The following is a 22,163-nucleotide window of genomic DNA, read 5'->3' on the forward strand; positions in this document are numbered from 1 at the left end:
TTTTTTTTTAATAAATAAATAAACATTTTTAAAAAGAATGATAATTACACTAGTAGCAGATTTCACAACAATAGGAGCCAAAAAATGACGGAATAGCTTCTATAAAATAAGAAAAAATTACTATCCACTTAAAATTGTTTACTCAGCAAAAAAGCCACCCAACAACAAGGAGAAAAATAATAATCTTTGCAAGAAACAAGCTTTTAAGGAATTTACAAAGATACCTGTTTAAAAGAGGTTGTAAAGGATTTAGTTGAAGAAAAAAAGAGGCAGAAAAGCAAAGAGGAAAAGTGAGCAAGAGAATGGTGACATAAAATTAAGCCCAAGCAAGTATTATCTCAACAAAGTAATACAGGAGTATCATTTGTGTGGATGAAAAAAGAACTGAAGGGGCACCTGGCTGGCTCAGTCAGTAGAGAATGGGACTGTTGATCTCAGGGTTGTGAGTCAGAGCCCCACGTAGGATGTAGAGTTTACTTAAAAATATATATATATGTGAAAAAAACAAAACAAGCAAACCAATCCCCCCCCCCAAATAGATATGTGTGTATATGTATTTGGAAGTGTTCAAAATCAGTAAATTAGGAGAGAAAACAATAGTAAATCAAGAGGGGGGAAAATAAGAGCTAATCTAAAATTGTTTTATTGAACAGAACACAGGGTAAAATATCATTCAACATGAGGATTTTAGTAGGTTAAAGGTACATATTTTTTTTTCAATTTTTTTTTTAACGTTTATTTATTTTTGAGACAGAGACAGAGCATGAATGGGGGAGGGTCAGAGAGAGAGGGAGACACAGAATCTGAAACAGGCTCCAGGCTCTGAGCGGTCAGCACAGAGCCCGACGCGGGGCTCGGACTCACGGACTGCGAGATCGTGACCTGAGCCGAAGTCGGCCGCTTAACCGACTGAGCCACCCAGGCGCCCCTAAAGGTACATATTAAGATGTATGAAGTAGCCACTAAAATAATAGAAATGTCAAACCAATATGAGGGAAAAAGTGGAATAAATAGGAGGGAACGAATCCCCCAAAAGGCAAGAAACTAGCACTTGAAGTTCTAGCAGGTGCAATAAGCTAAGAAAAAGAAATTCGAAGTATAATGATTAGAAAGGAAGAAATAAAACTGTCATTATTTGAAATAATCCAATTGGCCATAAAGAAAGTAATGAATTTATAGCAAATCACTAAAAAATAATGAGAGTTTAGTAAAATGGCTGGATCTTACGATTGGCATACAAAAATCAATTATAATTAACAATTAGAAAATACGTATTTTTTTTTAATGTTTATTTATTAGAGAGAGAGAGGGCATGAGCAGGGGAGGGGCAGAGAGAGGGAGACAGGGGATCCTGAAGCGGCCTTTGCACTGACAGCAGAGAGCCTGATGCAGGGCTCGAACTCACGAGCCCTGAGATCATGACCTGAGCTGAAGTCGGATGCTTAACTGACTGAGCCACCCAGGCACCCTGAAAATATGTATTTTTTAAAAATGCCCTGTATAGAGAAAAAAAAACCTTAATACTTAAGAATAAATACAAGATATACAAAAGCTATACCTGTAAACTATAAAACTTTACTGAGGACCTTAAGAATGACCTAAAGAGGGGCATCTGGGTGGCTCAGTTGGCTGAGCGTCTGACTTCGGCTCAGGTCACGATCTCACAGTTCGTGAGTTCAAGCCCCGCGTCGGACTCTGTGCTGACAGCTCAGAGCCTGGAGCCTGCTTCGGATTCTCTGTCTCCCTCTCTCTCTGCCCCTGCCCTGCTCACACTCTGTCTCTCCCTCTCTCTCAAAAATAAATAAACATTAAAAAAATTTAAAAAAAAAAGAATGACCTAAATAAATGAAGAAATATCCCGTGTTCATGCATAGAAAGATGTATTTTAGTATTTTCAGTATTTTTTCTTTTCAGTAAAAGGTACATTTAGTAGAGAAGGAATAGTAGTAATGAACCTTTATGAGTCAAATAAAAAAGCATCAAAACATATGCCCCCACACTTTTGGAAAAAGATAATAGAGGGTGTAAATATATCTAATGAAGTGAACAAAACCATTTAAAAACAGTGGGGGGTGGGGCGCCTGGCTGGCTCAGTGGGAAGAGCATGCGACTCAGGGTGGTGAGTTGGAGCCCCGGGTTGGGTGTAGAGATTACTAAAAATAAATAAATAAACTTAAATACAAAATAAAAACAGTGGGGGAGAAGAGTACTGTAATTACTGACAACAGTTCCCAGAAAAGGAAATAGGCCTAATTTTCTACCAACACTTAATAACTCCAGGGAGTGATAGCCTAAGGGGTGGGAGGAATAATTTGCACTCAGCACAGGATGACAGAACCACTCATGTCATTTACAAAATTATGAGCTTCCAAATCCAAGGAGGATGGAAACAAATATGTCTTATCTTTTCCTTCTTCTAACTAGAAGGTGATGAAAATGGCCTCTGGATAGAGACCAGGAAAGGAGGGGATGTGAACTGTGACAGAAACGGAGATTTCCAAGCTCCAACAGAAGTGAGAGAACACCCAAGGGCCCATGGTGACACCCGCCTCCCCCATCGGAGTGGGGGATACCCTGGACTGGGACTAGGCAAATGGAGTAATTCTAACTTCTGGACATTTCTCATAAGCTCCTTTCTTTTTCTTTTTCTTTTTTCTTTTTTCTTATTTATTTATTTTCAGAAAGAGAGAGAGAGCGTGAGTGGGGAAGGGGCAGAGAGAGGGAGACACAGAATCGGAAGCAGGCTCCAGGCTCTGAGCTGTCAGCACAGAGCCCGACGTGGGGCTCGAACTCACGGACCGTGAGGTCATGACCTGAACCGAAGCCGGACGCTCAACCGACCGAGCCACCCAGGCGCCCCAATTTTGTTTTTAAAAAAGCATTTTCAGTATGATTCCAACGTTATAAAAATATACTTCTGTCTATCTATCTAACCCAGTTAGCATTTAATGATAATTATTGATGGGTGGTAAGATTTGGGATAATTTAGTGCTTTTTACTTTTATGCGTTGCTTACATTCTTTAAAAGAAGCGGGTGTTATTTTACAAATACAATTCAGTATGTGTATAAAGAGAGAGGGAAAGAGAAACAGAGCTAGAGAATTATAACAATAATTTACAGATTGAGTGCTGTTTATCAGATACTGTTCTAAACCCTTTACATGTGCTAGTTCAGATCGTATGAAATTGCCATATTTAGCTGTTCTTGACCTACAAAAACAGCAATTTCGTGTGGTTCAATTTATATTTACTCCTTTAACCTTTGAATAACCTTAAGAGGACGATGGAGAACCAAAGCTGCTAAAACTGCAGAGGTGCCCCTGGGTGGCTCAGTTGGTTGAGTGTTCAGGTTAAGCTCAGGTCATGATCTCGCAGTTTGTGAGTTCGAGCCCCACATCGGGCTCTGTGCTGACAGCTGGGAGCCTGGAGCCTGCTTCGGGGTTTTATGCCTAACCTGTCTCTCTCAAAAATAAATAAACATTTAAAAAAATTTTTTTTTAGGGGACGCCTGGGTGGCTCAGTTGGTTAAGCCTCTGACATCGGCTCAGGTCATGATCTCATCGTTCGTGAGTTCGAGCCTCGAGTCGGACTCTGTGCTGACAGCTCAGAGCCTGGAGCCTGCTTCCGATTCTATGTCTCCCTCTCTCTCTCTCTGCCTCTTCCTCGCTCGCACTCTATCAAAAATAAATAAACATTTAAAAAATTTTTTTAATCTTTAAAAAAATGCAAAGAGAAATCAAGGCTTCTCCCCACAGCGCCCCCAGCCCCCACCCAGCCCTGTCCTGGGGTCTCGCCCTCCCACCCCTCCTCCGCAGGTCAGGCAGAGGAACCGTTCTCTGTCCCAAGGTGCCTTACGAGGTGGAATCAACCATCAACCTTCAGGACATGTGGTCTTGCTCTGTTGATCCCCTGAGTGAAGCCACTCTGGGTTTCTAGAAGAAGGCACAGGTCCTTGGGAACTGCAGCTGCTGTTGGAGAGCTTTGGTGCACCTGCAAATCCCAGCGGGGTGAGTCCCCAGCCACGTCCCCCTCCAGGGCCCTGAAGCAGGACACATTCTCCAGTTTCATGTTTATTTGAAGAAAGTGATGAAGACAAAAGAAATATATCCAGACACCACTCTCTGTACAATAAATAGCCTCCCCATTCCAAAAAGGAAAAAGAAAAAAGCGTGCGTGCCCCCATAATCACCACCCCCAAAGACTTCGCTTCTTGAGGTGTGCACCAACCCCCCCTTCCCCGCCCTTCCTTGGGACCCCACTGTCTCTGCGCAGGGGGGGTCCGGGCCAGCCGCCCAAAGTCATCGGCGCAAACGAAACTGCGCCAAGTGAGTTCTATAAAGGAAGACGGTCTCCAGTTCCCAGCCAGCCCCACCGGACCCCTACCCAGTCCCAGAGAAGAGCGGAAAGCTCCTTTGTGGCCAAGACCCTCTTGTTCTCCGTTCTCTGTTCTCCAGCTGGGAACCCACAGCCAGAAGCAGCACCAGGGAAATGATTGTAGTTAGGGCCGAGGAAGGGGCAGGGGACACTCCTCTCAGGTTTCATCGTGGGCCGGAAGCAGCAAGTGAACCCCAGAACCCCCTCTTCCTCAACCAACTACAAAAGGAGACGAGACAGAGGGAGCTGGGGCCTCTCAGTCCTGAGTCTGTCGTCTGCATTAGTTGGGTGTCCTCCAACCTGATAACACTGTTTCTGTGCCTTTCCCCATGTCATCCCCTCAGTTGGGGAAATAGCTGTAAAACTGGCCTTCGGTTTCCTTATCAAAAGGAGAAGGGGCCCCAGCAGGGGAGGAGCTATCGCCGCTGGAAGGATAGGGGGACACACGCCTCCTCTTAGAGTCTCCTTCGCCCAGTCCTGAGTCACTGGACTCCGGCCGCAGCGGGGTGATCTCAGTCCACACGGAGGGGGAGCCCTGGTCCTCCGGGCCCCGTCCCTCTGAAGCTCCGGGACCGGGTTCCACGGGCAGAGTCCGCATGGGGCGGAACCAGCTGCCTGGGCCCATCTTGGGAGGGTACTGGGGGGCCACAGGCCAGCCAGCTCCAGGCGTCAGGACCTCTTGGCCTCGGTAGTAGGACACGGTGGGTCCAGGGGCGGAGGGCAGGAATGCAGGCTTCATGCTGACCGCTCGAAACTCGGCCTCATAGCTGTGGTCCCGGGGGGGCCCCAGCCAGTAAGGCTGGGAAACCACATCCTTGGCTTGCCCGGGAAGGTCGGAGTAGAAGCGACTGGGAACGGGATACTGGTTGGGTAGGAGAGGAGAGTAGTGGTCTCCCCCAAGCAACTGACAGTTGGGTCCAGGCGGGGAGGGGACGCTGCTGTCAACAGATGCATACATGCTAAAAAAAAAAAAAAAAAAAAAAAAGGAGGCAAGAAAAGCGGTCACAAACAGAACCACTGACCTGTAAGCCTGCCTACTGCACGTCCCTCCCTGGACCCTCTTGCCCTGCCGGCCCTCCAGCATCCACCCCACCCCTGCCCACCCCCAGGGAAGGAGACGTGCTCAGCACCAGTCTGGAGCCGAGTCCCAGGAGGAACCAAGAGGAGGCCCTCTGCAAAGGTGAGCTGAACCCAGTGGCACTTACGACTCAAAGTTCTCCCGGAATCCTTTGGCAAAAGGGTTATTATCAATTTTCAGCTGAGTGATCTGGAGAGAGGGGAAATAGAGGCACCTGAGTCCTGAGTCTGGTGCCAGAGAACTTCGGAATTCCCCACCAGGGAAGCCTGTGGGCCTCCCTCTCCCCTCCTGTCCCTCGAGGCTCAGCCCCGCCCAGCAGCCCTCACCTCTGCATTCTGGTAGGCGGTCACGGCAATGAACTGGGTCTCTTGGAAGGTGAAGACATGCGTGTTGGAGGCGTTGCAGGCCGCCTCCGGCTCCCCATCGTTCACCTCGACGATGTGTAGCCGAGGCTGGTACTTATGGAGAGACTGGAGCACGATCATCTGAGAGAGAGCCAGATGCTTGTGGGGGTCTACGGGTCCTCTACCCCCACCCACGGCTGGTCCTGTGGCCAGGCTAGAAGGGACCCTGAGGTCATAGCGTCCATTCCCCTGCCCTGCTACCACATAGCTTCCCCCAGGCCTTCTAACTCTGGTGCCCAGCCTCTCCAGGGCACCACTTCTGCCCTCTTGCCCTGTTTCCTACCCACAGATGTCCGTTGTGACCAAGGTATTAGCACAAGCAAGGCTTCTCAAGGCTCTGTTCAACTTAGACTCCGCGTCCATTTCCTGAGGCCGCGGGCACCAACCCTATGTCCAGCATGGCACACAAGTGATGGCGGCCTCGGGTTTGATGAAGAAACCCCCAGGGCCACCTTGGCCCATGTCATCCTGAATGCAACCCCGTGTCTGCCCCTGAGACTCAGCTTCCTCCCACCTCATCTTCCCCGCACGGTGCATGGAAAAGAACCAGAGTCAGAGAGGAAGAAAAGGGACTTTCACAGAACAGAATCAGCCAGGAGGGGTGTGGGGTGGCGAGGAATCCCACCTGGGTCACATTGTTAGAGGCCCCTTTGTTGTTCGTGAGCTTTAGTTTCCCGAACGAAACTTCCTGGCGCATCCAATGGGCTCCAGTATTGGGGGAATCTGGGTGGACGTACAGGCGGTTTCCTGTGGACAGTTAACCTCTTTGGCATGCAGCCCCCGGGGGACCAGAGCCCTGGTGAGATGGGGCTTCTTTGCCTGTTCGGAGGGGGATGTCAAAAAGGCTGCAGGGGCAGGACTAGATGGGTGAGGGCAAGGGGAGGTGGGCACAGAGGACTGAGCAGAAGACAGGCTAAGGCAGAAGAGAGAAGAGAGGACAAACAGAACGGGGTGAGAAGTGGGAGGGGACAAGGGTGGGATGGGGAGTTAAGGCTTAGGTGTAGCGGGCAGTGGCTCGCGGGTTCCTCCTGGGTCCACCAGGGGGCGCTCAGTCTCGGCGAAAAAGAGCATCCAGGGTTCTCCAGGGGGCTTCCTACCTGGCATGTTGCCCTCAGCCTTGCCACACTGCACCCACTTGCCGCTCTGATACCGCCAGTGGTGCTGGTCCACCAAGACCACGTCCACGAACATCCGGTAATGGCTGGTGGGCTCCAGCCCCGCCACAGTAAATGACAAGAACGGGAACATCCGCCTAGGGAGAACAGAAAGACCCACCAACATCCATCAGCCCCCCAACGTCGCAGACAGCCACCCCTGTGCCAAGGCTTTCAGCCATGTGCTGGAGTCAGCTTCCACCCCTCAAGAGAGCCAAGCGGAAATGCCAGCCAGTCGCTAAACAATGCCATAACTAAAACTGAAATTATATCAACTTACAATTAAATACATTATCAGCCGAGGTGATAAATACGCAAAACTCATCGCTTCTCAGTTCGTTTACTACATGTTCCTGTTATCTCTGCTCCTGAGGTTACTTTTTTTCTGTTTTCAATTTTTTAATGTTTATTTATTTTTGAGAGACAGAGAGCCGGCGGGGGAGGGGCAGAGAGAGCCGGCGACACAGAATCCCAACGCACACTCCCGGGTTCCGAGCGGTCTGCGCAGAGCCCGACATGGGGCTCGAACTCACCAGCCGTGAGATCATGACCTGAGCTGAAGCCAGACGCTTAGCTGACTGAACCACCCAGGCGCCCCATCTTGAGGTTACTTACATCTCTTGTTCCCACTTGGCGGAAAATACTAGATAACCGTGCTACGGCACGTCTCTTCCCAACTCTGCATCCAGGGATACCACAGGCGTAGCTTGAAATCAGCCACCGTAGGGACAGTTACACCATGGAAATCAGCAAACAGTATGAATCAGGGCTTTTTCGCTGTTCTTCTTTCAGAGGGTCAGTTGATGGACACGGTCTCGAATCTTAGTTTGCTTCCTAGCCGGGAGCAAAGCCACAAGCCAGCCCCCCAGAGGCACTTCCCCATAGGCCCTCATGCCTCAGTCTCCCAAGCCCTCATCCCGTCAGTCCCCGCCCCATCCTCTCCACTGTGGTCCTCGCGGTGCCATGATGCTCCCAGCCCTGTGGCACCCAGGCTCCCCCTGCCCCCAGCCCCCTCCCGGGGCCAGATGTCTGTGGATGGCCTGCCCCAGGCCTCAGCCTTCAGAGAAGTAGCTAAAATCCTAGGTGGAACTTCCCAGCCACCTGGAAGAGGACTCTGTTGAGCACAGTCCCCACTCTCAAAGGCCTGGCTCCCAGGAAAAGTGGAGGGAGTCGAGGTTGGGATGCTGTATTATCCTCTATTGCGCCAGAGCAAGAGAGCCGGAGAAGGAAGCACTTTCACACCACACCCATCTTGCCACTTCCACCATCACCGATCCTGATGGCTTGGCTTTTCTTTTCCAACCCAAGCAGGAAGAGCAGATTTTGCAGGATGGCAGAATCTCACCCTCATCAGAATTACGTTTCATTCCCACACCCCTCTCCCCTCCTCCTACAAGAAGTCATGCAGGGTGGGAAGAAAGACACCAGTCCCTGAGTCAGGAGACCTGGGGGAGGGAGAGTGCCAGAGACCTAGGAACACTTTCGGGGGGCATCCTAGTCCTTAGGCATTCCCAGAACGACACCCTTAAGAACCTTGGGAAGGTCTCCCGACATTCCTGTCTTCTCCGGGCTCTCCTATGCTGAGGAAAAAAAAAAAAAAAAAAGAGGCTTACTGGCCCTATGACCTTAGATAAGTTAATTCCCAAACCAAACCTCAGTTTCTTCACCTGTAAGTGGGGACAGTAACTCCTGTTCATTTTTCCTCTGAGAGCTGTTAAGAAGTTTGAAAGATGCGAAACTCAGCTCATCCGGTCTCTCCTCCACCCCACCCTCTCCCAGGCCCCGAGCTATCAAAGCCCTCAGGCCCTCAGGCCCTCAGGCTGAAGGACCCCAAGCAAGCGTCCAGAGTTCTGGAGCCCAGGGGCTCAGCAGGCCAGCTGACTTGAGAAATCAAAGGTGACGGATGAGGCCTTGAACAATTAAGGTTGGGGTGATATTTTCAACTCGTCTCTACCACCGACTCCTTCTATGACGCAGTCGGGTCGCACACATTTTTTGTATCATAACCAGCTCCCCTTCAAACTTGTAGGAATAAAGGGAGAGAAGGAACGTATTCATTGTGTCTCTACTTAGCATCCTTTGAAAGGTAATTTTAAAAATTTCTGTTTTTTTATTAGTTATTTTTGAGAGAGGGAGAGCGTGAGCAGGGGAAGGGCAGAGAGAGAGGGAGGGACCCAGGGGATCCGAAGCGAGCCCGACACAGACAGCCAAGAGCCCGATGCAGGGCTCAAACTCACAAACCGTGAGATCACGACCTGAGCCAAAGTTGGATGCTTAATCCACTGGGCCACCCAGGAGCCCCTGAAATGTACAATGTTACTTCCAAGTTTATACTTGAAGCAGCCAAGGACTGGAGAGCCGTGTTGACGGATCCTTGGTGGGAGAACAGTGTGGGGGGCTCCTGACTGCAGCATACATGCCCTGGGGGCCATCTCTCTACCCTGCTTAGCTCTGGTAGAGGGAAATGCAGGAGAAGCAGGAAGAGAATGGGGGAAAGGGAGAAGAGAAGGGAGGTCTCATTTCACCCTAAAAGTCTAGAATCACCACCAGCTGGAATCCCAAAATAGCCCCTGATTTACATGACACTTTGCTGGGAAGGAACACGGTCTGATGCCAAAGGAAGCCCTTCCAAAAGACCACTTACGGGGCGCCTGGGGGGGGTCTCAGTCGGTTAAGCGTCCGACTTCGGCTCAGGTCAAGATCTCACGGTTCGTGGGTTCGAGCCCCACGTCAGGCTCTGTGCTGACAACTCAGAGCCTGGGGCCTGCTTCGCATTCTGTGTCTCCCTCTCTCTCTGCCCCTGCCCCGCTCGCGCTCTGTCTCTCTCTCAAAAATAAAGTAAACGTTAAAAAAAAATAAAAAACCAAAAAGACCACTTACCATCGTGCCCTCAGAGGACAGGGCCTGAGACTCTAAATTCCTGAGCTAGGGCTCAGGACTATCCCATCTTGAAACGATTCGCAGGGTCACCACACCCTCCACCCCATCCTGAACGCCTCTGATATGTTCCAATTCACCGTCATTACGTACAGATTAAAAGGAGGTGATTTTTCGTCAGTCATGTTGGCAAAGTGGTTCACAACTGATATCCAACGCTGCTGAGTCTGTGGGGAAAGGGGTCCTCTCACACACTACTGGTGCGGGTGTAGATTAGTATCACCTTTTAGGAGGATATCCCAGCACTACCTTGTACCTATCGAAATGCAAAATGTGCTCAGGCATCAAAGGATCTCCCCTACCCCCCCCCCCATCAACCTCAGATCCAGCTTCATGGAAATTAGATAGTCACTAGCAAACAGCCGATGGAAAACAAAGCTGTTTTCACCTGCCCCAAGAGAAATTAAGCCAGTGAGTCCAAATTAAAGAGGCTTAGAAAAAAAAAAAATTGTCTTAGGGGCACCTGAGTGGCTCAGTTGGTTAAGCATTGGACTCTTGGTTTCAGCTCAGGTCATGATCTCACGGTTCGTGAGTTCGAACCCCGCGTCTGGCTCTATGCCGACAGCTCAGAGCCTGGAGCCTGCTTCGGATTCTGGGTCTCCCTCTCGCTCTGCCCCTCCCCTGCTCACGCTCTCTCTCTCTCTCTCTCTCTCTCTCTCTCTCTCTCAAAAATAAATAAAACATTAAAAAAAATTTTTTTTAGTTGTTTTAAAGATCTAAGAAGTTCTCCGAGTCAGGAACGTGGAGAAGGGAAAACCACCATGGCTAGGAGGCCAGTGATCCAGGATCGGTTAGCACTGAAATTGTTTTATCAACCCCTAAATTCACACATACATACACAAATGCGAATTGAGCTCCTTAACAACAGAACTACCCAAAGTTATCTTAATTATAATAATCAACTAATCACACCCAGAAAAGTGGGGATTGCCAGCAATGAATGCACACCCACACACCCACACACACAGACACCCGCCTCTCTCTTCCTCTACTGAGAATGTCTACCATCAACTATTCTCTGCACACCAACACATTCACAGCACACACACGCGCTGCCACACAGAAATACAGCGCAAGTCCGGTGTAGGCACCCCGAAACTTCACAAACACACAAACTCCAACTCCAACATCTCCACTTGGTCGGTCCAACATGTTATCTCACTTTCCCCTCCCAGTCCCACCCGAGAGGCCTGGGTCAGTCTCTGGCGCTGGGAACTGCCATCCCCACCCCCACTGCCGCTCCCCACCTTGCTGCTACTGCCCATGGAGGAGAGAGTGACTGTCGCTTGTCCATAGTGAGGGATGGGTCTAGGGTGGGTGGGAGAGGAAGGATCTGGGAGGGAGTGAGTCAGCCCAAGGCAAAAGGCTGTGGGGCTGTGGGTGGGCCTGGGCTGGAAGGATTTTTCAAAAAGGAAGAAGGCCGTGGGTGATGCGGTGGTGACTGGCAGGTCACTGGAACCCACGGGGGGACAGGCCAGCTCTCCAAAGCAGGTTAGGAAGGGTGCCGTTCTCTGAGCCCAAGGCTTACTTTTCAGAAGTCAGTAGCACAAGGAAATGGCCGCCGACTTCCCAGATCGCTGGAGCCCAAGTTCAGGTACAGGGCTGAGTTGGGGCCAGTGGGACTGAACTGGGGATGGTATGTTCTCTGTCCCTTCCACCCCACCATGGGACCCCTGAGGCCTGCTCCAAGGGAGGCATCAAAGGACATGGTGAGGTCCCCTTCTAACAGGGACCTCAGAGTGTCCGAAGCTGTCCCTCAGGATGGATCGAAAGCGTGAGGATTGTGACACAGTCACACACAATTACAAAATGATCTGGGAAACTTGATGCTATTTATCAATTTCTTCTCAGGTTTGCTAATAGTATCGTGCTCGCTTTTATTTTATTTTTTATTTTTTTTAACGTTTATTTATTTTTGAAAGAGAGAGACACACAGAGCATGAGTGGGGGAGGGACAGAGAAAGAGAGAGACACAGAATCCGAAACAGGCTCCAGTCTCTGAGCTGTCAGCACAGAGCCCGATGCAGGGCTTGAACTCACAAACGGTGAGATCATGACCCGAGCCGAAGTCTGACACTCAGCCGACTGAGCCACCCGGGCGCCCCGTGTTTACTTTTCAAAAGCCATTTTTAGACGCGCATCGAGAAATCTGAAGGATGAAAACTCTTTCATAGTGTCTAGGATTTACTTACTAAATCCTTAACATCATCACCGATAAAGCTGCAGACTGGGGAGTGGGAGGCGGAAGTGAGGTGAGTGAGAATAAAGAAGAAACAAGATTGGACCAGGGGTGACTACTGCCAAGGCTGGTGATGGGTAGGTGGAGGCCTGTAAGGTTTTTCTCTTTGCTTTTGTATATATTGGAACTTTTCGTAATAAAAGAAAGTAGGTGTATGGATCTCAAAGGGAGACAACAAAACTCATCAAGAGAGAATTATTCAGCAAGAACACGAAGGAAAGAAGGAGGCCACAGGGTAGCGGTGGGGACCCGCAGAGACACATCCCTGTGAGACACCTCCCTCGCCAGACTGCGGGCAGCCCGCCACCAGTCCGGCGCCCATTGGGTCCCTGAAGTTCTGGCCAATGCTCCATCCAACCCACCCCTCAAGGCTGGAAGGGCCAATTGTAGGGAGGCCAGGGCCTTCCCCCAGGGTGGGAAGGGCTTCCTGACCATCTGAGGAGAGCGGAGGCCTGAGTTCAGGTCTGCTGGGTGACAGAGTGCGAGCCACTCGGTCCCTAGGCTTCAGCACCCCTATCTATAAATGGGGAGACGGCTTGACCTACGTAGCATACTGTAAAATAATGGAAGTGAAAGCACTCTGAATGCATCAATGCCTTTGGACAGTATAGGCTGCTGTTTCTACTCCTGGCCGTGAGGGGCTGGAGAAAGAAAGCCAGGCGGGTACCGTCTGGATTCTGGTGCCAGTTCTGCCAGTGACGGCTATGCTGTGCAACCTCAGAAGAGTCTCTTAGTGTCTCTGAGCCCGCTTCCCTGTCTGTGCAGGGAGGGGACTGGACAGGATCTTCTGGGTCCCCTCCAATTCAAACTTGATGGGACTAGAAGCCTGGGCTGTGCCTGGGAGCACTCCCAGCGGGCCGGGGTTGGGGGGGGGGGCACAGAGAGGAACCATCAGAAGGTTTAGGGGATGAAGGCCAATGCCATAATAAAAGACAATGCCAACTTCCCTGGGTTCATCCCAGAGAAAGAGAAACAACTCAGCAACTTGAAGCTGTTTGTGATTGGTGGACAGGTCCCTCAATCCCAGGCCACCCCACAGAAATCACTGGGAGGGAAGACTATCCCAGCAATGTCTACATTGAATGCCAACCTCACAACCCTGGCCCAGCGTGGTGGCCTCTCCCTTCTCCCTCCCCAGCCCCCACACCGGGTATCTGCCCTTCAACACCTCCCGGGCACACTGATGACACAGCCCCTCCACACAGAGGTCCTCCTTGGTCCCCTGCCCACACAGGCCCCCACTGGGAAGGGTGGGTGCATACTCTCACATGCCAGACACAGGCCGGGCCCACTCGGTGTTGCTTACTAAACAAATAACGCACTAACAGCAAGTTTCTCTTTCTTTCCTCACGCAGGAGGCTCTCTCCGGAAGCAGCACCCTCAGCCCCAAACCCTACCCCGCATGCTCTGGGCTCATAGGACACTAAGCCGTGGAGCCAGGGGTTCCCCAGGCTGGATGGTAGACTGGAAAGTATCTGGACAGGGATGAGGCAGACTTTCAGGGGACAGACCTCACGGGGAGCAGAGTGGGACTGGTGGCCAACTGGGACCTGGGGGCTCAGCGTCACCTGCTCAGGCCCATGGGTATGTGTGCTTTCCGTCAGGGCCTGCGCCTGGAAGGGATCTGTGCCCCCCACACACTTTACCACATCCCCCCCCCAAACACACTCACACCAGACATATGATCTCAAAGTACTACCGGAAGGGAAACTTGGCGACTGCTTCCCCGTGTCACCAAATCCCAGTCTTACCCACCTCCCAAAACTGACCTGTGCACAACACTGGCAAAAGGGCTGGGAGTGGGTAGGGAGCAGGGGGGGATAGGAGGGGTTGGGTACAGGAAGACCCTGCCCTCTCTTCCATTTCCCCACACATAGGCGCTAAGAGGGGTCCTGCCCTGTCAAACCCAACACACATGTCCCCCTCTGCCCACCGTGACCCCCACTGAGGCAGAGAGTGATCCAAGGGCGCACCCCAATTCTGGGTGAAACCAAAGGTTCCCTCCCCCCTAATCCATGACAACTTCTCATTGCACCCACTCTCCATCTCCCTTCTGAGTTCTATGTCCTAGGAGAAAACAACACTCAGACCCTTCCTGTCCCCACTACAACTCCCTCCCTGCTACCCCCAAAGTCTAAGCCAAACTGTGAAGGGCTCCGACAAGAGAAGGATAAAACAAAACAAAACAGAACACTTGTTCCGGGCGCGCGTCTCACTCACCGTCCCTGCTTGGTGATGATCATCTCCGTCTGGTGCTGATTAAACTTGGACCACAACAGGTGGTTGTTGAGCGCGACTCTCAGCTTCCCGGACACCTCCAGCCCCGCCGGCAGCGCGTAGTCCTCGCGCGGCCCCGGGTAGAGAACCGAGCGCGGGTCCGGGGCCCCATAGCCGTCCCCAGGCTGGTAGCCCTCGGCGCTCGCCGTCGGCGGGAAGGGCTCGCCCACCCCGGGGAAGCCGGCGGCCTGGGGCCGGGGCGGGTAGGCGTAGGCTCCGAGGAAGCGGCCCGGCGGAGCGGGCACCAGGGCGCCCCCGGGGTACGGTGCCCCCAGGCTGGCGCCCCCGCGACGGTCGGCCGTGTCCTGCGCGCCGGGCTCCGGGTAGAAGTAGCGGTTCTGCGGGTCGGCGCCGGGCGCCCGGCCCTCGTCGCTCGCCGGCATCGGCTCGGTGCCCGTCAGCATGTCTCCGCAGCCCGGCTCCACGATGCCCATCCGGGGCGGGCTGGCACCTTCCCGCAGCCGTCGGGGACCGGCCCCTCTCCGCGCGGGGGCAGGCGTGGGGGGTCTTGAGAGTAGGGGCGGGGCCCCGGGGGCGGGGGCGGGGGGGGCCCCACCGGAGCCCGGGCTCGGACGCCTGGGTCCTGCGCCCGCGTTTGGCGGGCGCGCAGCTGCTCCCGGGCTCCCTCTCCAGCGGGCCGCTGTCACTAGCGTCGCGGCGCCTTTGCTGTGGCTTTATGAAGCTCTCTGGGCTCCCCCCCACCCCCCCACCTCGGCCCCGCCCCGCCTCACCCCGCCCCCTCGTGGCTAATACTCGGCAAATTCGAAGCAGCCGCCGAGGACCAGAGGCCCTCACGGCGTGGCGGGTCCCCGCGCGCCGCCAAGTTCGCGCTTAAAGACTGCCTTCTGGAAAAGTCCACCCGTCCACCCGAAACGCCAGCCTGTTTCTCTCCTCTGGAGCCTCGTGGAAATTCCACCCATCCTTCCAGGCTCAGTTCAAAGGTCCCCTCCTACAGGAAGCCTTCGGTGATGGCCCAGATGAGACTCACAGGGCCTTGCGGCCGCACTCGCCGCTCGGCGCAGCAGCGGGGTCTGCACCCAGTCCGAAATGCTTAGACCGCGAACATTCAGCAGATCACTGATGCCCACTGTGTGCCCAGGCTCTGTGCTAGGTGGCTGTGCCTGAAGTGTTTGCGCTCTTCCTCGGGGGGGGGGGGGGGGCAGAGACCCAGCTGGGCTGTGTCCCATGCATCTCGTTCCAACAGCCCCAAGGCGGAGCTGGAAGCTGGGGGCAGCGGGAAGAGCTCCTTGAAAGGGATTGCACCCGCTGCTGCAGCTTCAGGTTTGCAGGGCCGGCGGGGGCGGCCAGGGCACTGGAAGCAGCCCTGGGCTGCCCGTGCTCAGAGTCTCGTCCCTGGCTCTGCCTGTCACTCAGGTATGTGTGACCTGGGCAAGTCACTTCCCTTGCCTGAAAGGCAGCCTCCCAACCGTAGAATGGGGGAAATAAGCTGATTTCCTTTTCAGAGGGGCTGTGAGCCTTACCCTAGAGGGTGGACCTGTGCAGCACTTTCCAGTCTATTCTTCCCTCTGCTCGGAAGGCTGCTGGGAACAGGTTCAGAGCCCGCTGACGGGGCAGGACGCCCCCCACCCCACAACTTGTTCCGCAGGACTGCCTGTGAGATAGGACCACTACTAGGGCTTTTCTTTCTCTAGTTTGTTTTTCTGTTGACTAACAGAGTCGTCTTAGGATGAAAACAATCCTTTCCCCCCAGTTGAAAACAGCATCATTGGGAGTTTTCTTGCACATACGGATAAAGCACACTCCTAGAAAATGTAAGCAGTAAAAATGGGACTGTTACAATAAACCACCCCAAACTCCATCCCGCAGAGGCAAACAGGATTCGCATTTTGGTGAGCACCTTTCCAGACGTCACTCCCTGCACACAGCCTTTCTGTCTTATGCGCGAACACACACACACACACACACACACACACACACACACATTTTATATAAACACCACACGTGCTGCTTTGTAATGTGTTTTTTTTTTCACTCAATAAGGTGTCATGGAATTTTTTGCATGTCAATATATAGATAAAGATTTACATTTTAAAGAGGGTTTTGAAAAATACTTTCATATTTTCATCATGTTAAAGGTTAACCTCTCCTCTCCCCGCACCCTCCCAGCCCTCCTCACTTGTCCCCTGGGGGCTGGCCCCATCTCTGTATCGCTGTCCCAGCCCAACAGGGCTCCACCCTTAGGGCTCCATGGGGACTCTCTGCTCCCAACTAGAGCTGAACCGAGAGGCAGGTTGGCAGGTGAAGGAGAAGCTGCGGACCCCAGGAGGCGGGCATGACCCAGGGAGGGTGGAGGGAGGGAGAATCAGCACATCCCCTGAAAATGGAGACCCGATACAAGACAGCACCAGAACTGGGGACTGGCCCCTCCCACCCCTTTACCCACCATTTCCCCATGCTTCAGGGAGGCGGGAAGTTTCTGCCTGCTGTTCCGAGTGAGGCAGCATTGCCTGAAAGAGATGGTGACCTTGGGACCCCTGGCTACTTTTTGAGAAACACGACACATTTCAGTAACACTTCCCTGAATGACTAATTTCCCCAGGAGACTTGAATGCTGACATCTCTTTTGGGGGACGTTTTTGCTAAGTACCTGACTGTGGAAGGCCAAATGGAGTTTTGTTCCTCCTTCTCTCTCTCCCTCCTCTCTTCCACGCCAATCCACAGGTCAAGAGATCCATCCCCCTGCCTCTGAACAGGATGACCTGAGCTCCCGCCCCGGTTTCCAGGGCAGAAGGGATTATGAATCTCAGAGTCAGGTGGACCTGGGGACAGTCCCTGGAGGAAGAAGGTGATTGGAGGCAGTCTCTCTGTAACTCGATGGGCTGTTAGGGGGTCATCAACCCCAGATTCCTCACCCCCTCACTCCAATTTCTTCCAAAAAAGAAAGTGCTTGTGAAAAGCGGGGGCCGAGTGGCCCTGGCGTCACCACCGCCAGTCCCGCCCCTCTGCCAGCTTGGGTGAGAACCCTGGCAGTGACACCTCCTCCTCCTGTTGCCACCTCACCCTCTTCCCAGGCCCTGAGGCTGGAGGCGTGGGAAAGGGGGTTCAGGACACCAGGTCCCCTGGGATCCCCTCACTTCCCCATCACTGCCCCTCCCAGTTCCTCCCCCATCCCATGCACCTGCTGAGCATCCAGAAGGCTGGCCCTGGGGGGTGGGGGGGGGGGAGGCAGAGCAAAGACACACAGGGTCTGTCCAGGATTTGAGAGTCATGGTCTCCAACAAAGATCCCATGTTAGGAGACAAGCTGGGTGGTGACTGTGGGAAACTGAATGGCCCGCCAAACTCACACATCCCGTTGGCGGCCAAGCCAGGGCTGCAGCCCTGGTGTCTTGACTCCTGATCCAGTGTCCTTCCCACAAGAGTGTCCGCCTTCCCATTCTGAGACAGAACAAGAACAACAAATGAAAAGTCCGTGCAATCGCACTGGAAAACAGAAAAGAAAATTGCCCCTAACCACCAGCTTGGACACTAGTTTTCTTCACCCTGTTGTGCCCTGCATGTATTCAAGGTTCCTTGTCAGGTCGTTTCAAGACTCGCCACACCTGTGGGTCGGGAACTGTGCCAGAAGGCTGCTACAGTGTGGGTTCCCGGGACCTGCCTCCAGAGATTCTGATTCCCAGACCTGTGGCCGGTCCCCAGAATCCGTGCGTTCAAGAAGGACTACGAGTGACACTGGGCTCCAGAAAGTCTGTGCATCCCACTCTCAGCTCCCGTCCTACCCCACTCTTGCACCCCCAAGCCCAGGGCCAAAGAAAGACCTCCAGCGTGCCTTGACCTTGCTGGACGTGTGCGCCTGGCTGCAGTGGATGGAAGAGGGTTCAAGGACTGAGTTATGGCTGCCACAGACGTGGAGAAGGTGTTCTGACTGAAGCTTCAGGACCGGATAATTCGTCCCTCACCCCAGAATCTAACAGCCACCCAGGGCTGTCTCCTTAAAATGTGTGGATCGCTGAGCTCCCCCAGGATCCAGAAGGCTCCTGGATGTGGTCACACTGCACGGGGCACAGGGCAGGGAGGGCTGGGTGGCCAGCTGGGGGAAGCTGGGAGAGGGTGGCTGTTCGTGGAGACTCAGAGGCATCAGGACCCAGGATGTCTCCCTTCCACCCTCCCAGGCCCAGCCTGAGAGACCGTGAGAAGGTGGCTAGGTGACAGAGAAGGGGACAGCCTGTTGGGGATGAGGCAAGAAAGGAAAGAGAGCCAGTGCCAGGCCTGGGCTGTTCTGAAAGGCATTTAGAGATGGAGAGGGGCAGGGACCATGAAGTCACCTCTCTTCCTCTCTTCCAAGCTGTCCTCTCCCCCCTGTGGCATCCGTGGGTCCCTCACAAAGGGTCCTCAAATCCAGCCTCCAGCCTTCCACTAAGGGCCCTGCCTGGGCCTAATGAGAACCTCTCCGTAAGACTCCAGCTCAGAGATGACAGGTTTCCCCTCCTGAAATGCCCAGTCACCATTCCCTGGAGACTCATGTCTCTGAGATGGGCCAGACCCCAGGGATCCTGGGGTCCCAGAGATCAGTTAGGCTCAGCCACTGCCCCTGAAGAGCTCCTAGCAACGTGATCCCAGGGCCAGAGTTCTCGAGCCCCCCTCATCCCACTTGCCCCTTGCAGCCCAGCAGCCTCTGTGCACATACATGACCCATGTGTGTGCCCACACACAGCACACAGGGCCATGCGGGACAAACCCTGTGACAGTCCCCACAGCCTCACCTCTTCTCTTGTCCCACGTCCAGCCTCTCTGGGCTCCTTGGGTATCTGCCTCTGCTCACCCCTCACCCACCCTGAATGCCCTCCCCCTTCGGCCCAGATTGCCAGTCCTTCAGAGAGCACAGCCGGAACCATCGGATTAACAGCCAGGGAGGGCAGAAGGGGAGCACCTGTAGAACCCCTCCCCCCATGACAGCTGCAGGAGTTCTGTGTCCCCAGCACCCAGCACCCAGGGGTCAGTGTGGGCTCATCTCAAGGTCAAAGGCTCTGGGTTCTTACCCCCAGGCCGGCTCACCCTTCCCTGCCCCACACCCCCTCAAGGCTGGACAGCCCTTACCCTTTGGCTCCAGGCCATGCCTGGGTCTTTCTCCATTTCAGTCCTTCACCCTCTATGGGCACCTATCAGGGACCATCTCTTTTGGTCGCTAACTATTCTCACCCCCGCCCCAGCTCTTCACACAATACCCACACCCCACACACCCCACCCCCCCACTGCTGTGCCTCCATACAGCACCCCCGCCCCCACTGTGTTCCAAGGCCTGGGCTCCTGTGTCTTTCTGAAGGGACGCTAAGATGTTGGGTACTTGAGCAACTCTGTAATCACGGCGGGCGGGCGGGGGGTGGGGGGGGCAGGCCAGGTTATGGATGGGCAAGCCCAAGCTTCAGGGAGGCCCCGGGGGAGAGGCTGTGTCACCCCCCCCTTCCTGGGGGAATCTCAGCAGACAGGCCCTTAATCTCAGGCAGGAAGCAGGGTCCAGTTACCAGGAGGGGAGGGGAATACCCTGGGCTAAGGGTAAAGGGAGCTTGGGGGGGGGGGGGCACCGCCACAGGGAGGAGAGGGAAGAAAAAGAAGGGTGAGTGGGATCTAATCAAGTTAACCCCTTCACAGCCAGGCTCCCCTCTTGTCATCCTGGGCTCTTTGGGACAGCTCCTGGTCATGGGCTCTGCCGGGTGAGGTGCCTCTCATATAAGGCCACCCCCAGGGCCTCTGACCATAGGACAGCAGACTCCCTGCTGGGCCAGGCTCTCTCCAAGGCCCTCTTAAGACTGGCTTCCTGTGAGCCCTAGGCATCCTTGTTTGTCCCACGACTCTCTTTGTCTTTAGGGCTTCTGGTCTCTGTTGCTCTGGTATGTTTGCCTGATTCTGGGCCCCTCGGGGTCCCTGTGTCTCTGCCTGTGTTGCGGTGGGTCTTCCTTACATCCACCTCTGTCTCCAGGATCGGTCAAACCTCTGTGTGTTTGTCCTGAGTGCAGGCTCCACGTCTACCTCATCTGCTCTCTTTGGGCCTCTGAGTCTGTCTGTCTCTGTTTCTCTACATCTATCAGGGTCTTGAGATCTATCTCGATCTCAGTGCACCTGCTACACGTCTGTCTGTCTGTCTGGGACCAGGCCTCCATCTGTGAGTCTGCTCTGGGCCTGTCGTCTCCGGCCTGAGTCCTTTGGCTTGTCCCTCTGCTTAACATTGTAGGGTGGAGACGAGCTGGGGCAGGCTGATGGGCTGGACCAGGGATGGACGAAAGAGGAAGGGAAAAGGGGACGTGGGTGGAAATGGGGGTCAGAGATGAGGGGACAAGTCCCATTCTTAAATGGTGCCAAAAGCAAGCTGGATAGCCCTGAAACACCAGATGCAGCTCTGCCAGGCCACGGCGAGGGACGTGGCAGGGGACACACCTGGTCAGGGGTAGGGGCAGAGTTGCACAGAAACTGAAACAGGCATCAATGGAGAGGACCCAGAGGCAAATGGAAAGACAGATGGGGAGCTCTGGGTTCTGATCCGGGCTCCACCACTAGTCCCCAGTGACCGTCTCTGTGGGGCGGGAGCAGGGGTGGGGTGGGGAGCACAGAGAAGATTTCCCTAAACCCGGCACAGGAAACTGCTCGGCCCTTTCGGTCCCTCAAGGGGTATCCCAAAGTCCCATCCGTTACCAGCACCCTCTGTGTCTGTGATTGGGCTAGGGGCAGGTCAGAGGGAAGAATGGAGGTTAGACAGACGGAAGGACTTCCTGTTGCGCAGCAGGAGGGTGAGGAGGCCCAGATTCTCCTCCCAGCGGTCCTGGGCCCCTGTGTTGGGGCTGGGACTGGAGGGGCAGGGGGGTAGGGGCTCAGCAGCTGGGTAATTAGCCATCGCTCTCAAGCCCTGGGGGAGGGGCCGGCTGGACTGAGAAACCAACGCAAAGTGACAGGGGCAGTTTTGACACGCCGTGGAGCTGACGGGCCCAGGGGGCCAGGGCTTTGGGTTGGGGGGGGGGTGGGGTGAAATCCCATCAGATGATTAAAAAATAGGTCAGAGGGAAGAAGCTGCAGCCGGCACTGGGTCCGCGGTGAGAACGCCATGTAGCTTCCCCCGGGGGGCTTTGGGCCAAAATGGGGTGGGGGAGCTGGGGAACATTTGCAGGGGCGGGTGAGCTAGGAGTGAGGACAAGAAGGCTTCGGGCCCAGCAGCTGGCCCTCTGTCTCCCTCAGCGCTGTTTCATGGGGACACTTTGGGACCCTACCCGCAGTCTGCCTTCTGGCCTTCCTGGCCTTCCTGTTGCACCATCTTCTTCCTCGAAGGCAGGAAGATGCAGCCTCTGTCCACCCCACCCCTCCCGCGACATATATACACATTCTATTCTAGAAACCGAGACTGTGGCCCCCTCGGGAAGCTGTTCTTACCTTCTGGCCTCAAGCCCTCCTGCTACAAAGGCAGCCTGCTGACTTATCCCACATCTCTTGCCCGGCTGAACAAATTCACCTACCCCTGCATCCTGCTTGGGGTCCACTTGGCCCTCCAGCCTGTTCTCAGAGCTTCCGTTTCCCTCTTTCCGTCCTTTTCCTCTTTCCCAACTCCTGCCATGAAGCGTCACAGTGTCCCAGGAAAGGCACAAGACAAAGAAAGGGCAAGGAGGAGTGAGGTAGGGGACCCGGGAGCCCCGGACAGGTTGATGATCTCCAAGCACTTAATAGATGGAAGATCGGTGACTGCCTGTATCAGACAGA

General features: G+C 53.9%; 1 protein-coding gene and 2 long non-coding RNA genes across 4 annotated transcripts; 1 reads left to right on the forward strand and 2 right to left on the reverse strand.

The window, feature by feature from the left end:
• Positions 1 to 3,831: 3,831 nt before the first annotated feature.
• On the reverse strand, positions 3,832 to 15,088 carry TBX21 (T-box transcription factor 21). The gene is made up of 6 exons (XM_027033947.2): positions 14,407 to 15,088; positions 6,954 to 7,108; positions 6,482 to 6,603; positions 5,779 to 5,937; positions 5,580 to 5,641; positions 3,832 to 5,333 (listed from the first exon to the last, which is right to left on the reverse strand). Exons 1-6 carry the CDS (start codon positions 14,895 to 14,897, stop codon positions 4,715 to 4,717), a joined length of 1,608 nt encoding a protein of 535 aa, XP_026889748.1. The 5' UTR covers positions 14,898 to 15,088; the 3' UTR covers positions 3,832 to 4,714.
• Positions 4,804 to 10,610, forward strand: LOC113592613 (uncharacterized). Its single transcript, XR_008294159.1, has 2 exons — positions 4,804 to 5,554; positions 6,146 to 10,610. It is a non-coding gene; the product is annotated as an uncharacterized LOC113592613 (long non-coding RNA).
• An 88-nt stretch (positions 15,089 to 15,176) lies between the features above and the next one.
• LOC128313436 (uncharacterized) lies at positions 15,177 to 19,603 on the reverse strand. Of its 2 annotated transcripts, none has more exons than XR_008294160.1 (3): positions 19,521 to 19,603; positions 17,771 to 17,861; positions 15,177 to 17,256 (listed from the first exon to the last, which is right to left on the reverse strand). It is a non-coding gene; the product is annotated as an uncharacterized LOC128313436 (long non-coding RNA). The 2 variants fall into 2 exon arrangements; XR_008294161.1 differs by having other exon boundaries at positions 15,177 to 16,931; positions 17,072 to 17,861.
• Positions 19,604 to 22,163: the final 2,560 nt, after the last annotated feature.

The sequence above is a fragment of the Acinonyx jubatus genome, chromosome E1 (genome assembly GCF_027475565.1).
Source record: "Acinonyx jubatus isolate Ajub_Pintada_27869175 chromosome E1, VMU_Ajub_asm_v1.0, whole genome shotgun sequence".
Lineage (NCBI taxonomy): Eukaryota > Metazoa > Chordata > Mammalia > Carnivora > Felidae > Acinonyx > Acinonyx jubatus.